The 14,552-nt window shown below is 38.1% G+C and overlaps 1 protein-coding gene across 1 annotated transcript; it reads left to right on the plus strand.

Moving 5' to 3' along the window:
- The first annotated feature begins 55 nt into the window (after positions 1–55).
- igsf5a (immunoglobulin superfamily, member 5a) lies at positions 56–14,504 on the plus strand. The gene is made up of 9 exons (XM_008428262.2): positions 56–521; positions 1,515–1,664; positions 6,435–6,617; positions 7,126–7,201; positions 9,443–9,757; positions 10,832–11,122; positions 12,943–13,062; positions 13,214–13,238; positions 13,332–14,504. The coding sequence occupies exons 4-9, from the start codon at positions 7,141–7,143 to the stop codon at positions 13,486–13,488; spliced, it is 969 nt and encodes a 322-aa protein (XP_008426484.1). The 5' UTR covers positions 56–521; positions 1,515–1,664; positions 6,435–6,617; positions 7,126–7,140; the 3' UTR covers positions 13,489–14,504.
- Positions 14,505–14,552: the final 48 nt, after the last annotated feature.

Below are 14,552 nucleotides of genomic sequence, written 5' to 3' on the forward strand. Positions count from 1 at the left end.
GACGGCGTCAAACCCCGCCCTTTCCGCGTGCTGATTGGACGACAAGGTGGGGAACTGCACGATTTGAAATCTGTGCTATTACCTGTGTGGATACGTCACATGCCAGTCAACAGACATGCTATGTGTCTCTGTGCAGCCGTCTGCCATAACAAGGCAAAATTATTAAAGCTCCATTCAACCGCGTCGAAAAAAATATTCGCTTCCCCCAGTAACACGTTTAGGGACATATTCCAGGAATATGTGACAACAAACCCGTTCTTCCTCGTGCAGTCGCGGACTTTTACCACATTTATTGGCATGTGTCTGTTTAGAAAACTCAGAGAGGGGTGTGTACTCTCTTGGTCGAGAATCTTGGGCAAAGCAGTTTAGCTTGGGAAAATGGCGACACGGTGCATGTTGGTACAGTTCCTAGTGTGTGTGCGTGTGTGTGCGTGTTCTTGTGCAACCTGCTTGTCATGTGTTCTTGGAGTCGTTTACTGCAGGGTGTGTACAGTGTCCAAACATGACTTCAGTGGAAACAAGTACGTTATGCTTTTAACACGTTCCATGACATTTTCTCACTTTCTACGAGTGAAACAACAGCATCCTGATTGTTGACTTTTACATTCCCATGGCCTATAAAAAAATCAAATGCAATGCATTTTATATTACGTTTTCAAAATGTGTAGCTGGTCGATTAATTATGTTATGCACTCCTAATGTTTAAAAACAGATAAGCACCCAGAATTAATGTTTGCATAAAGATGTATTTTGGCTCATCTGGAAAGATCATTGCACATTTATGCACCAGAAGGTATAAATGGTAAACTCATAGGAGGAGGAATAGTTACAGGCAGCTGCCAGAGCATCTGACATTTAGTCAAAAATAGTGAACAAAGCACAACCAGGCACTAAATATTTTTCATCCGTTTTGTCTCTTTCATTGCATAATAAAGTTTTGAGGAGCATTTTGTAATCAGACAAAAGCAAACCGATCCAGTTTAGATGCTTTTGACTATTAGAACCTCCTCATGCTTCTCATACAAACCTGTTGTGTGCACATTATGGCTGATTTTTATTTTTTACAATCGGCTCCTTCCGACGTCGCAGTTGCTCTCTTAGCTTGAGAGAAATTATCAACAGAAGTTTATTTCAAGATTATTTGCATAACACATTTTAGCAGCAAGGCAGTTCATCGTGCTTTACATAATAAAAACATAAAAAAATACATCATACAGTTTCCAAACGTGACACCATTAAACATCACATTTTGTGACGTGCCATTGTCAAAATTATCAATACACATCAAATATGTTGGTGAATGCTCCATTTTATGGTTAAAAAGCAACTCCAAACAGGTGGGGTTTATAGCCGTGATTCAAAGGAACTCAGTGTTTCAGCAGTTTTGTGAAAGTTTGTTGTTCACACTTTTATCCTGTTTCCACTAAAACCAGTACAAAACTGTCTTCAACAGTCACATAATTATCAATGAATAGATTCCACCTGTGTTTGATTTAGTCTCATTATAAATCCAGGGCCCTGTGCAGGAGTCCAAATTTAAGAGTGTGGCAGATCCAGACAAGGCATGGCTGCAGCAGAGCGACCCAGCGAGGAGAACATCTATCAGGGAAGCAGCCAAGAGGCCCATGGTAACTCTGGAAGAGTAGTAGATGTCCATAGCTCAGGTGAGAAAATCTGTTCTGATTAATTGTGCTCTCTACAAATCTGTCCAAAGGGGAGGGGGGAATATAAATATATATATATGTATATATATAAACAAATTGTGAAGGGGGACACATCAACCACATGAGGAAAAGGAGCGTTGGTCAGTGTCAGTGTACCATTTTCTAGCATAATCAAGTAAGTATGTTAACTTTATTAGTTATGTAGCTGCTATATATATCAAATATGACTTAAAATAAATTTTATTTTCTAATTTAACACCTTGAAAATGAGCCTCTGTCTCTTAGAAAACTCCTGTTCTTTCTGAATTGCCGCCTTCAGGAAGCCATCACAACAGTGCGTCTTTATTAACACCGGTAAAGTTTTTACCAGCGTTGAATTCGGAAGTACCTCGCTTACAGAGCTCGGCAGATGCACAGTTCCACCAGCTGTTTGCTAATTGCTGCTGGCTAGTCTTGAGCTGAGTTGGGGAGTCTTGGGAGAGAGCTGCAATTAGGTTGCAAAACATTTGAAAACACAAGCATCACAAACTGCTTTTTGCTCTATCAGATTAAATCTAACAAAATACAGAAGTTTATTGTTGTACCGTTACAAAATTGGAAGAAGTTTGTAAAACCAACACTGAACAAGCCACATGGTGAACAATGGTGGTGGCAGCATCATGCTGTGGGGAGGATGGTCAGAGCTACTGTAAACGGAGGGCAACACTGGAATGAAACCTTTCAAATGGTTTCAAAAGACCTAGCTCAAGTTCATCTCCTAGCATGATAGCAACGACGAACAAGAATTTAACACAATTTGTGCTTTTGTTGCCGCAACGAAAAATAATCTCGTAAGCAAAGTCAAAGAGAAAAAATAAAGCTTCTGGATTCTAAATTCAGCCGTGAACTTCTGTGTAATTTTACATCATGCTGTCGGTCAATGCTTGTCTGATAGATAAAAAAGAAATATAAAGCACTAATGTGTAGTGAAAGTTCAACAAAAACACCCATATTGTAGCTGAACTGTGACGAAACTTGTAAAATGGTCCTATTAATAGCCTAGCGGATTGAGTTACATCTGTCTGTGGGAATTCCTCTGCATAGACACCAGAGGGAGGAAAAAACGGCAATGATTGTGTAACAGGTTACAATGCGGTTGTGTTCGCTATGGACTCTTTCCATAACGGCTCCTTCCCGGAGATCTCACTTCCCTCTCCTCCTCCCTCTTGCAGAAGTCTGCAGACCTTCAGTGTGTAGATTATTAATTCAAACTCTTTCCAATCTGACCTGCAAAAATAATGAATAAGCCAGGGTAAAAGCTAACTTAATGACTCTAGCTTTCATTTCAAACTCGTATGATAGGTCTGCTGGATTAGGAGAAACAATAAGCGGAGTTCCCAGGCCTGTGCAATAACCAGAACACAGGCGTTGGCATAATCCCCAAGGGAGGTGACGGGATGAAGGTAAAGGTGACCTCATCTAAAGCCTCTTTGACAGAGGGCAACTTGTTCACGTATGTTCCTCTAGTGGTTTACAGTCTTACGTTTTGTGTTAATGAGAGGGAACATGGTGACTCTGCGCTGCGTGCTGTGCAAAAAAAACCAACAGGCATTTCTGTTTGCTTCCACCTATGAAGCCATTTGAGTTGTGCAGACGGGAGATGAGTGAATGGATGTAAGGAAAAGCTTAGTCTCTCCCCGGTTACTAAGTGGATTTCTCCCATGCAGCGAATGGCAGCTGTCCCATATGGAGCAGCAGGTGAAGCTATAATGTACCCGTCCACGAGAGAGGAAGGATATTGTTGCCCGCACTTAGAATCTGAACGGTACGTTTGTGCGACTGCCTTTACATTTTTTGAGACAAAAAACAAAAACAAAAAAAAAAAACAGAAGATGAGTTAAATATTTATTCTCAAAAAGCTGACAATGAGTTCGGTTACTATAAAATTAAAAATAAAACAAGGAGCTTAGAAAATCTAACCCTTCGCAGGACAACAAATTGGTTACATTTCGTCACCTTTGTAAAATAACGGCCCAAGTCATTTTTGGGGGAAAGAAAACCACCTTTTTTTTTTAGCCAAAAGATGAATTGGAAAAAAAAAGAAAAAAAACTCTGACAATTATTTTACAAAGGTGAGAATTTGTTCTTTCAGCTTCTAAAAGGCGTGAGCAGAGGTGTGCGCCTGACCTTCCCTTAACAGTCATTTACATGTGAGAGAGGGCGGAGGCTCGCCCCTTGAAGGCAGCAAGGCCTAACAAGCTCAGTAACAATAAACCTTAGTCGGCTTTAACCATTAATGAGGCGGCAGCTGACATAACAAAAGCAAATCCAACAATAGCGATTGATGCGCGCTCCAGACTTTGCGCAGTTTTATTGTTGGCGACGTATCCGCTGTTAAAGTCACATCGTCTTCTCCGGGAGAAGGGGGAACGGGGGGGTCATTTAAGTGGAGTTATTCTGCAGTTGTGCTTGGTACAGTGAGACAAAGGGCATGGTTAAGTGAAGCACCCCGAGAGCGTGTGGCATACATTATGACTGATGATCCCTGACAGAGAGGCTCTGGTGACGGAGGGGGGCCTCCATATTGCTTCCACTGCTGGCCTTGTGCGGCGGGATCTGAGCCCTGACCCTCCCCCCGCCCCCATTATCTTCTTCCTGTTTCTCATGGTTGTCTGACAGCTTCTGCCTATACAATACAAGCTGTGTCTGGAGACATTCCACTGTGTGCCATACAGCAACACTCATAAAATGGCGCCCAGGGATCCTGGAAGCTGAACATTGAGCAGGCCAAGGGATGGCTTTCACTAGTCACTAACTCTCTAGTTTCAGTTCATTTTTACAAAAATCATTTTCTCTAGCTAGAAAAAAACAATTGGTATATTTGAGTTTGCCTTTATTGGACATAGTCTAATAAGAGGATAACCAAAAATATACATACACACACACACACTCAAAATAAACTTACAACAAAAGCAAGCAAAAGGGATTTACAGGTTCAAAGGGAGTGGGTAAAGTTTGTTTTTACACTAATTTATAGCAACATCCACTAAATTACTATTCATGTTAGCTTGGTTATATTAATAATAATTTGTAATTTTGTAATAAATTCTATAATAATTGACAACTTCATTAAATGGTTACAATAACATTGATAATAGCAGTAATATCAGTGATTGTTTCTCAAATTTATATGCAGTGACAACTTCTTAAATGATTATTTAAACTGTTTTATGTTTTCCATACTTAGCCAGTCCACAGCTTCACCCCACGTATTTAAATTTTTTAAATTCATACTTTCCCCTTAAATTATAAAGTCTTCCCTTGGTTTAAGAAAAGCGTCCTGGTAATAAATTATTTTTGGCCTTAAACAAGATACGGTTACCATGTTGATAATAAATTTTTGATTCCATGCAAATGTCTAATTTTAATTCTTCTGTATGGACCAGTACATTCCAGTAGGAATGACATCTCCCCCAACCTAACTGTGTTCAAGTCGCCAGCAGGAAAACCAGAGAGATTTATTAGGCGTTGTGTATGCTTCACCTTTGTACTCATAACATCAAATATTTTAGCTCTAATTTGAATAAGAAAACCTGAAAGTCCTCTGAAATTTAGGATCACAACTAGGAAAGTAGAGGTTCCTCAACAAAGCTGGTGATGACCGCAAATATCCAATTGTAGTGATTTATTTATACTTTAGATATTTTGTGTCGCAGTAAATCTGGCACACACTGTAGTGTAAAACAGTTATTTGTAAAAAGTCTCTTTAGCTTTTCGGCACATAAAATGCAGAGAAATACATTATTATGTAGTTTTGAACATCTCAGCCTGTTCATTAGACACAGTAATAAGCAAAACCCAGTGACCAAACATGGGTGAGTGAATTATTATTATTATTATTATTATTATTATTATTATTATTATTATTATTATAAGAAAAGTTGCTCCATCTCGGTTTTCAATGCATTATAAATGAACGTTTTAGTATGTGTATGGATAATAATGACAATGAATGTTTAATGTCAACGTGTATCATATAAAATGTGTCAAGCCAGAACCACTCAAAATGGAAGCCCTTTCAAATTTAAGGTCCTTTGTGACGCTTCAGTTATCCTACACTGACCTCTAGTGGTTAGTTTTATCAGTGTTCAGAGGTGATATATCCCGGAAGGAGGTCATTCTGGCAGTTGTGGAAATCGACTTTCTGTCTCCTCATTTTACCCCCTTGCCTACGCCCCAGTTCACAAATACATAAATAAACACATAAATACACACAAATCGGATGTATGGGTGAACTTTTGGTATTTGGACAAAGAATATAATCTCTTTTCAACCTAGGATTTGAAGAAGTCTTCGCATGTTGCTGTATTTAATTTCAATAATCTCTGATAAAGTATACATTTTGAAGTAATTGAATGAATAAAGGAGTATCATTGGATGTATCATCTAGTTTTCTAAACATTAGTACTGAACCCTGCATATTTGTAACTGTCAGGGCAATAAAAGTTTCAGACTGATCCACACTGTGAGGGTAAATAGGGAAGCTGTTTTCAAGCCCTTTTAAATGAGAAACCATTCTGGTCTCTGCTTTTTCATTTTCTTTTTATTCCATGTTAGCATTAGCATTATTCCATATCCATTTGTTAAAAGAAGAGTTGGAAAAACAAAAATAAGGCGAAACAGGGTTCCTCATGTTGGTAAGCAGCTTAATAAGAATGTCTAACCTGAGCTTAACCTCAGATGTAACACTTAATTTCTTGCCTTTTGTCACACCTCAACTTCATCCGTCAGGTGTGTCTTCAGGTGAAACATCGGAGGCTTTATGACTCGGTGACGTGTGTGGAGAGCAGATAAGGGTTGGCTTTCAGAAACCAAGGTTGGACTTTGTTTCCTGTGTCAGTTTGAGTCCCACCTGTTGGTCCAGGAAATGCAGGTCTGATCAGCAGCACCGTCCACAGCGGGAATCGTCACGCAGTAAGTCGATCACATTTGAGTTGTGGAAAAATATAACTTTTGATATGTTTTTTTTCTTCTATTTTTACTCTGAAACTTAAAAATGATTAATACATAGATACGATAAACAGAAATGTTGTAGTTGAACTGATTTCGGTTTAGGACGTAAGAACATTTTGATGGTACGGTGTTGTAAGACGGCAGCTGGATGTTACAGACTTTGTGCTGTTTTCATTTGAAATGAAACGTGAGATCGATCCTTTGGAACAGGAAAATAATGGAATCCTCTCTTTGTATGGATTTTATTTAACATTTTTCCCGTGTGCATCTTTTCCCTCGAGTTGTTTTCCCAACCAAGTGCAGGGGACAACTTGATGTGTGTCACCTGTAGCTTGCCATAATTTCTATTAATGCATGATTTTATCAAATGATTTTTGGTGTTACAATGTACTTCATTATTTTAGATTATATGGTTCAGATTCATCTATGTTTCCGTCATTACACTGATTTTATTGCTTTTATTCTTTAGAGTGACAACACTACAATGACTGCTTCCTGGAAAATAAGCTTTGGCCTCATGTCCATTTGTTTACTACAATGCAGAGGTCAGTGTTTCATTTATATGTATTTAGAAATGTATAAATTGTGCGGTTGAATTGGTCTTTTTCTAGATCTTGACTTTATATTAAAAAAAACAAGACGGAGCAGATAGAGATAGAATGAGGGATGTGTGATATAACCTTATTGCCAGAATATGATGTGTTGATATTTTCTGACAGTCAATGCAGACATGGATATGTGACCATAAAAACTCTTCTGTAGTTAAATTAAAATATTATTGTTCAGAGAAAAACCATACTGTAAAACAAGGGTCTATTTTTGTCTTTATTTGACATTTTGCAGAAAAACCCTTGATTGTGTGTGACTTTAACAGACTCGTGCATCAAAATTCTGTTTTCCACCGTTTGCTTTGGAGTAAATTTATTTTGATTTCAACTCTTAAGTCTAACAAAGCTTAAAGCTAACAATGCAATATCTAATCCTGCGACCAGTTTTAGCTTTTGTAACACTTTTAAAAAAAATATGTTTTGAAACATTCTGTTGACATTTGAAATTTCTTTTTTTGTCCATCTTAATTGAGAGGACTGGTGAAAACATCTAGCTGTTTCGTCTAGCTGTTTCTTAAAGAAAAAAAAAATCAAAATATTTCAGCAAAAGTAATGGCTGAAATTCAGAAAATATTTTTTATTCCCAGCAAATGGGGTGGGGGGGAACTTGATCCCTCAATACATCATTTCCAGTCAACTATTACTTTTACAAGTTATTTTTAATGAACTGCAATGGAATTCTTCTACAAATCGGAAAATATTTCTCAACTTGACATTGCTGGACAAATGGTTTCCAGAATTACTTTGTGTTTGACTTTCAGTCCATTCAAATGCTAACAAAGCAATTTATTTGCTAAATTCACATAGCAAACACCAATTTTCTTCAAGCACAGTGTAAACAAAGCAGCATTCCTTGGTTTGCTGCTGCCTGTTCCCTGTTTCCATTCTCTGACCTAACATTTACAGTAATGACTCTGAAAACATAAAATAATTTAACTATTGTTGCCACGCAACTGTCAGTAACATTCCTCTTAAGCACACATTTTAACCTACCGTATTTTCCGCACTATAAGGCGCACCTAAAAACCTTCAATTTCCTCAAAAGCTGACAGTGTACCTTATAATCCGGTGCGCCTTATATATGGACCAATATTGAGCCACAACAGGTCTAGCAACCATAGACATAATATAAGGATAGACAGCTCATGGACCGCTCTCGCCTATTGTCACTGACGAGATTTAGGGCGGCCATCTTGGAGCGGTACACCACTCCTCTCAGCTTATGTGTTTAGCAGGCACCATGACGTATCAGCGCATTTAATCGATCATAACACGCTTTTTTGTTACTGGAAACCTTATTCAAACATCTATCAAAGCTACATTTATAAACAATTGTATTGTTTAAGTATGTTTTTAATACATGGTTCAACATATTTAAATATGCTTAGTGGCTATAACAATAGAATGGAATATTCTGATATTGATGTATGATGAGCATATTACAAAGCACACAGCCGTTCATAATTTATTTAATAAATTATTTAGTAATATCAATACATATTTATATAACTATACAAACACAAATATTGATTAATAATGGCACAAATAAATAATGATTAATACTGAATAATATATATTGGATACATGTCTGTCTGTCTAATATAGGCTCTTGTGTCAGATAATCTAAGTCAATGTTGGAGAATAATTAATTTTTTTAGATTTACGGAATCTCGGTTAGCCTTCATAGCGGGGCTGAACCCAGTATTACACCAAGCACTGCAGCTAATATTAGCTGGTATCTCGCCAGTGGACGTAAATACAGTAAAGTAATATTCGAATCACAATATATACACAATAATATGTCCATCTTACTTGTGAAATGTTGTCTGTGGAGCCCTCACATSAATRGTCCATCGATCAGAACAACAATATCCCTCAGTGCTGAGGCATCTTCTGCTGTTTTGATTGAGCAAAGTAGGAGGGAGTACCGCTCCAAGATGGCCGCCGTATTTCCTGCGCCGGAGCAGCCAATGCGGGGTCTACTCTTATATTATGTCTATGCTAGCAACCATAGACATAACATAAGAGTTGGAGCTAAATCTAACAGAATACATTTTGGTAAAAAATTATATTTACTATCCAGCTGACAAATGTGGACTTTACATTTGTCAGCTGGATTTACACTAAGATAAAATTCAGCATCTAGGTTGTTGTATGATTTCTTTGTCCTTTACCCAGCGGCGTCGCAGAAGGTCCAACTGGAGCCTCTGAACTCAACAGCGCTGCGAGATTCTGACGTCCAGTTTATCGCCACCATTCAGGGACACTGGGAGGTCACGAACTGGGGTGTCAGAGGGATTCAAGTCCTCACAATTATCAACTCAACAAATAGCATAATCCCATCAGAGGACAGATTTTCTGCCAGATTCTGCGTCAATACCAGCAGAAGTTGTGTGGAGTTTACTGTCCATAATGTCACCCGCGCTGATGCTGGGGAAGTTGTGTGTAATGTACAAGGTCATCAACCAGTGACAGCCCAGCTTTATGTACAAGGTGAGGTCGTTACATTATTTTTTCTATATTTTTACTTTATGTTTTTACGGTCTTGAATTTAGAAATGACAAATGAAGCTGCAGACGCCTTGTAGTTCCTGTGGTATACTCTAGAGGTCAATAATGAGCAATTTTCCACGTCTGAGGCACTTCTTACGCAAACTCATCAAAAGTACCAAAAATAGTTAAACACAGATTAAAACACAAAAGACAAACTACTGTAGTGATAGCGCTGGTTTATTTAGGACTATTATTATTATTATTATTTTATTTATTTTATTTTTATTTTTTTAAAGAAACCATCCAATAATCCTGAACATGCGACAGCCTTGCTAAGAATGCTTTTAAGAAACACAATAAAGTTTAGATATCAAGCTATAAATTATTATAGCTTGTGTGCAATAATCTAAGTCTGGGGTGTCAAATTCATTTTCATTTTGGGCAACATCAAGACCACGAATATCCTGAAAAAAAAAAACCCTGTTGAACTTAAAATACTGTCTGTCTCTGCACTCTTATAATTAAATAAAGTTAAACTCCTTTTCACATTGATGTAGTTTTGCCATATAAAAACTATTTTGATTTGTTTGATTAAAAAAATATTTAAGCAAACAACTGTTCTTTGAAGGTTCTTTTAAAATCTAGATTTGGCTCCCGAGCCTCGAGTTTGACACATTTGATCTAAGTGAACAGATAAACGTGAGGATGAGTACATTTCTTTTAGAAAAGCCTTTGTAAAAAAGAATTGGTCTATAAATTAATTGAACAGTTGGAAAATATTTTCCAAAGACAATTTGGAAAGGATCTGTAAGATATGTGTCAGTTGCTGACACATCTGTGGTATGTGTAGAATAATTAATTTGTTAAAGAAATCTGCAAACATTTCATTGTTTGATTGGCAAATTGTAAACCTTATATGACACCAAGCACCCACCTCGGCTCACATCCCTTTTTTTTTTTTTTTTTTTTTTTACCTTACACTAAAATAAATGCATCAAATAAATCCAATATTCGATTCCTAACAAATGTGCTTAAGTTCTTCAATCTAAAACCGTATTTGCTTTCTTTCTATCAGAGAGTGGAACAGTCAGCATCCCGGGCGGGAACGTGACGGTGAAGCAGGGCGGGGAGGTGGAGTTGGAGTGCGTAACGACTGCTTGGTTCCCCGCTCCGACCATCAGCTGGACCCAAAACGGTCAGGCTGTGAACAGCAGCCTCTACAACACCACCAGCACAGCTCATGGGGATTCCTTCAACTCCACCAGCACTGTCCGGCTCACGGCCAGCAGGAACGCAAGAGTGGAGTGTTTGGCTTCTCTCTCAACGCTCACCGCTCCACGGTCCAGCTCCGTCTACATCGAGATTGGTAGGTTCTGAACAACTGCTGCCAGCCATCAGTTGGGAATTAGTTTTGAACTGAATGGGACTTCATTGTTTTTTTGTTGTGCTCGACTAAAAGAGATTTGATATATATCTCCTGTAGACAATACCCGTGTTTCCATTGACCATATAATTGAGCAATTTCACAATTCAAATGGATGTAGTTTGAGGATCAAGATGTGGAATAATCCTCATTTGCGTGAACCATTGCATTCCCTCACAACACATCAATTGCGAAGTTGGAATTTTTTTGGGGGCATTAGTGGAATAGTGACAACGTTTTGCGCACATTTGTTATGGAAACGCAGCTATTGAGAAGAAGCCCTTTGCTCAGAGGGCAGAAGAGGATTCATATTAAAGCGACATCAGTGCTGCAGTAAACTTTCTATGAAGGCAAGAAAAAAGCTTTAGGATTAAAATAGACAATTATTTCTTTTTATTAATTTCAGGAGTTTGTTTGGCTTTGTCCTTTCAAATTTCCCATTCAATGACAAAAACAAAACAGTAAATAATTCTAAGATGTGGTTAAAGCTTAAAGTTTATTGGCATATTTATAAAGCATTTAAAATCCAGACGCTTTACAGGGTTTGGAGACATGTCAATAACAAACAGACCAAGCACAAAAGCTTGTTTACCCTGAGAATCTAGATGGAAGCAGATTTACAAAAAACATCTTTCAATTATTTTTACTGTGTGTAGAGTAAGGTACACGCGCGCGCACACACACACCCACCCGCGCACGCGCACGCACGCGCACAGACACACACACACACACACACACAAGAAAGAGGGGAGAGCTTCTAAAGGTACTAAACGAGAACAATAGCTGGAACCACGAAGCAATATAAAAGTATTAAAACGTTGCTAGCACATATATGTAATTTCTCAGTAGGAATGATGCTAACAGGTTTCCATGTGTTTTAGTTTTGTTAATCAAGCGATGAGGTTTTGAAGAGAAACATTTATAGTGCGTATCTTTCTCCGCATTCAAAACATCTGTAAATTAGATAATGACTGTAAGGAGGCCTGTGAGTGAGCTGTGTAAAACCCAGCTGGGCTGAACACAAACACAACAGCATCAGTTTTAACTCAATAATGGATCCACTCAACATATGATCTGTGGCAATTACATTTCCAGAGTCAGGTTTCAGGTGAGCCAGACACAGAAATAGCTTGATCACGAAATGATGACACGAGAGAGGAAGTCTGGAGTCGTCCTTCAGCCACAAAGTGTAAAAAATAAAAAGTTCTGAGCACAGATTTTGGGGTAACTTTTATCCGCATTAAGAAAGTATTATGATTTCAAAAGAGAAGCACAGGTTTGGTGGGAAGAACCCCGGCTTTCTCCTCCAGTCTTGATTTGGATATGTCGTGTTCGTTGCGCAGCTGATGAGCTCGCTGAGCAAACGCAGAGGACAAGGAGTGGACGACTGCCGTCCCTGGTGCTGGTTTCATATTCTGTCCCCGTCTCATCTGATGAGTTCATGTGATTCCTGTCACACATTTAATTTCAACTGAGGTTTCGAAAAAGTTTTACTTCATGAAAAAAAACTGGCTTCATTTGAGCCTGGGTGTCTTTGAAAAATGTAGACCGTAGATAGCTTCTTTTTACATGTTCAACCATCCATACATACATAATAAACTAAATATTAAAAAGGGATAACACAGGAATAACTTTAACGTAAAAAAATGAAATTACATTAGAGAATTTAACTAGATGTAAGAACAGAGCTTTACTGCTTTTGTTGTTGAAAAACAAAACCTTTTGTGGGACGTTAACTTATTTGATTCCCCTCCCTGCAACAGTTCCCAAACCTCCAGACTGGACAGTGCTGATAGCCATAGTCGTGTCGTTTGGAAGTTGTGGTTTGTTGGTTTTTCTCATCCTCGGAATCGTCATCTGCTACAAACACAGGAAAGAAAAAAGTAAGAGACTTTCCTTCTTAGCCCAACTCCTATCACTCTGCATGGCACATCGGTGTAATCCCAAAACGCATTCTCAGAAAATAAACGTAAAAAAATGCTCTCTTCTGTCTTTAACAAATCCAGTAACGTGTTGTTTTATGCTCCTTTCTAGAACAAAATTACCAAGATGAAATGAGGTAAATGACCACGTGTGTTTGCTGTACACAGTTTTGTGAGTGAAAGCGTCCAGGGCTGCAGAGATTCATGGTCAGATGTTTTTGTCTTGACAGGAGAGTGAGAACACACAGTCGGCTAAGTGTCATCAGCACAACCGAACAGGTCAGGGGACAGGCAAATGAATACTACGAGTCGGAGAACCAGAGGAACGACACAGGCGACTGGACCGAGTCCGGCTTCATGAAACACAGACATATGACCTTCGTGTGACGACACACAGAGGACGGAGAGCTCTACGGACGTTTGACAGGCTTTTCGAAGGAACTTTAAAGTTTTTCAGCTGTTTTGTTTAAAGTTTGGAGAGATCATTTGCAACGCTGATAAAAAAAAAAAAAATTGTTAAAATGTTAATAGAGGAACAAATTTGTGATGACTTCCCAAAAGCGGAGTGTCAGAATGAGCAGAAGTTTTTAAGGAGGACCAATATCAAGGCATTCAATTACAAAGTCAAATTTCCTTTAAGTCATATTTGAAACATGTAGCATTTTTATGACTACTGCAGGTAACATACATTGTGCTATAAAAGGCTATAAAAACACACAACGCTGAAGAAATCCTCAGAGTGTTGGAAGACTTCCAGCTGTAAGACTGTTTTAGCTACTTTTACCTGAAGAAATGGCAACAAAACGTAGCAGTCTCTTATGAACGTGTAGACGTTTAATATACCACTGTACCCCAAAGATAAAAACATTTTTGGTTTGAGTCGTGTAGATGTGCTAACATCAGCTGAAACCAAAGTGTGTGTGTGAAAAATCCAAACAATTTCCTAAAGAACACCAGTCGTCTCTTGAACTGTGGGAAAATTTCTGACTGAATATATTTTCATGGTTAAGTTATTTTTGTTGTTAACACAGAATGTTTTCTGTTCTGTTATCGATGTCTGCAACTGTTTCCTTAAAATGGTCTAATCCTCAGTATTTTCTGTTTTTACATGCCAGCAAAAAAATATCAACAAATCTCACTTTCATTTAGAAAATTATTGCAGAAATCTCCTTAAATAAGATTATGTTAGATATTTGTTGTAGTTTAACGATTTTACTGTCTTGTTAACAAGGAAACGCAATTTCTACACTTTACAGACATGACACCATATCTTATGTGTTGCTTGGAAAAATGATAATGGACAAAGGAAAATTACCTGGATTGTTTGACTTTGTATTGTTGACTTTTTAATTTTCTGTAACGGTGCTTTAATTGCCAATTTTATGCCTTAGTTTTCATATTTATATGTGTTGTGTCCTTGAATATCTTGAAAGAGGCCTTTGAAAAGTGCA

This window comes from Poecilia reticulata, linkage group LG14, assembly GCF_000633615.1.
Source record: "Poecilia reticulata strain Guanapo linkage group LG14, Guppy_female_1.0+MT, whole genome shotgun sequence".
In the NCBI taxonomy this organism is placed as follows: domain Eukaryota; kingdom Metazoa; phylum Chordata; class Actinopteri; order Cyprinodontiformes; family Poeciliidae; genus Poecilia; species Poecilia reticulata.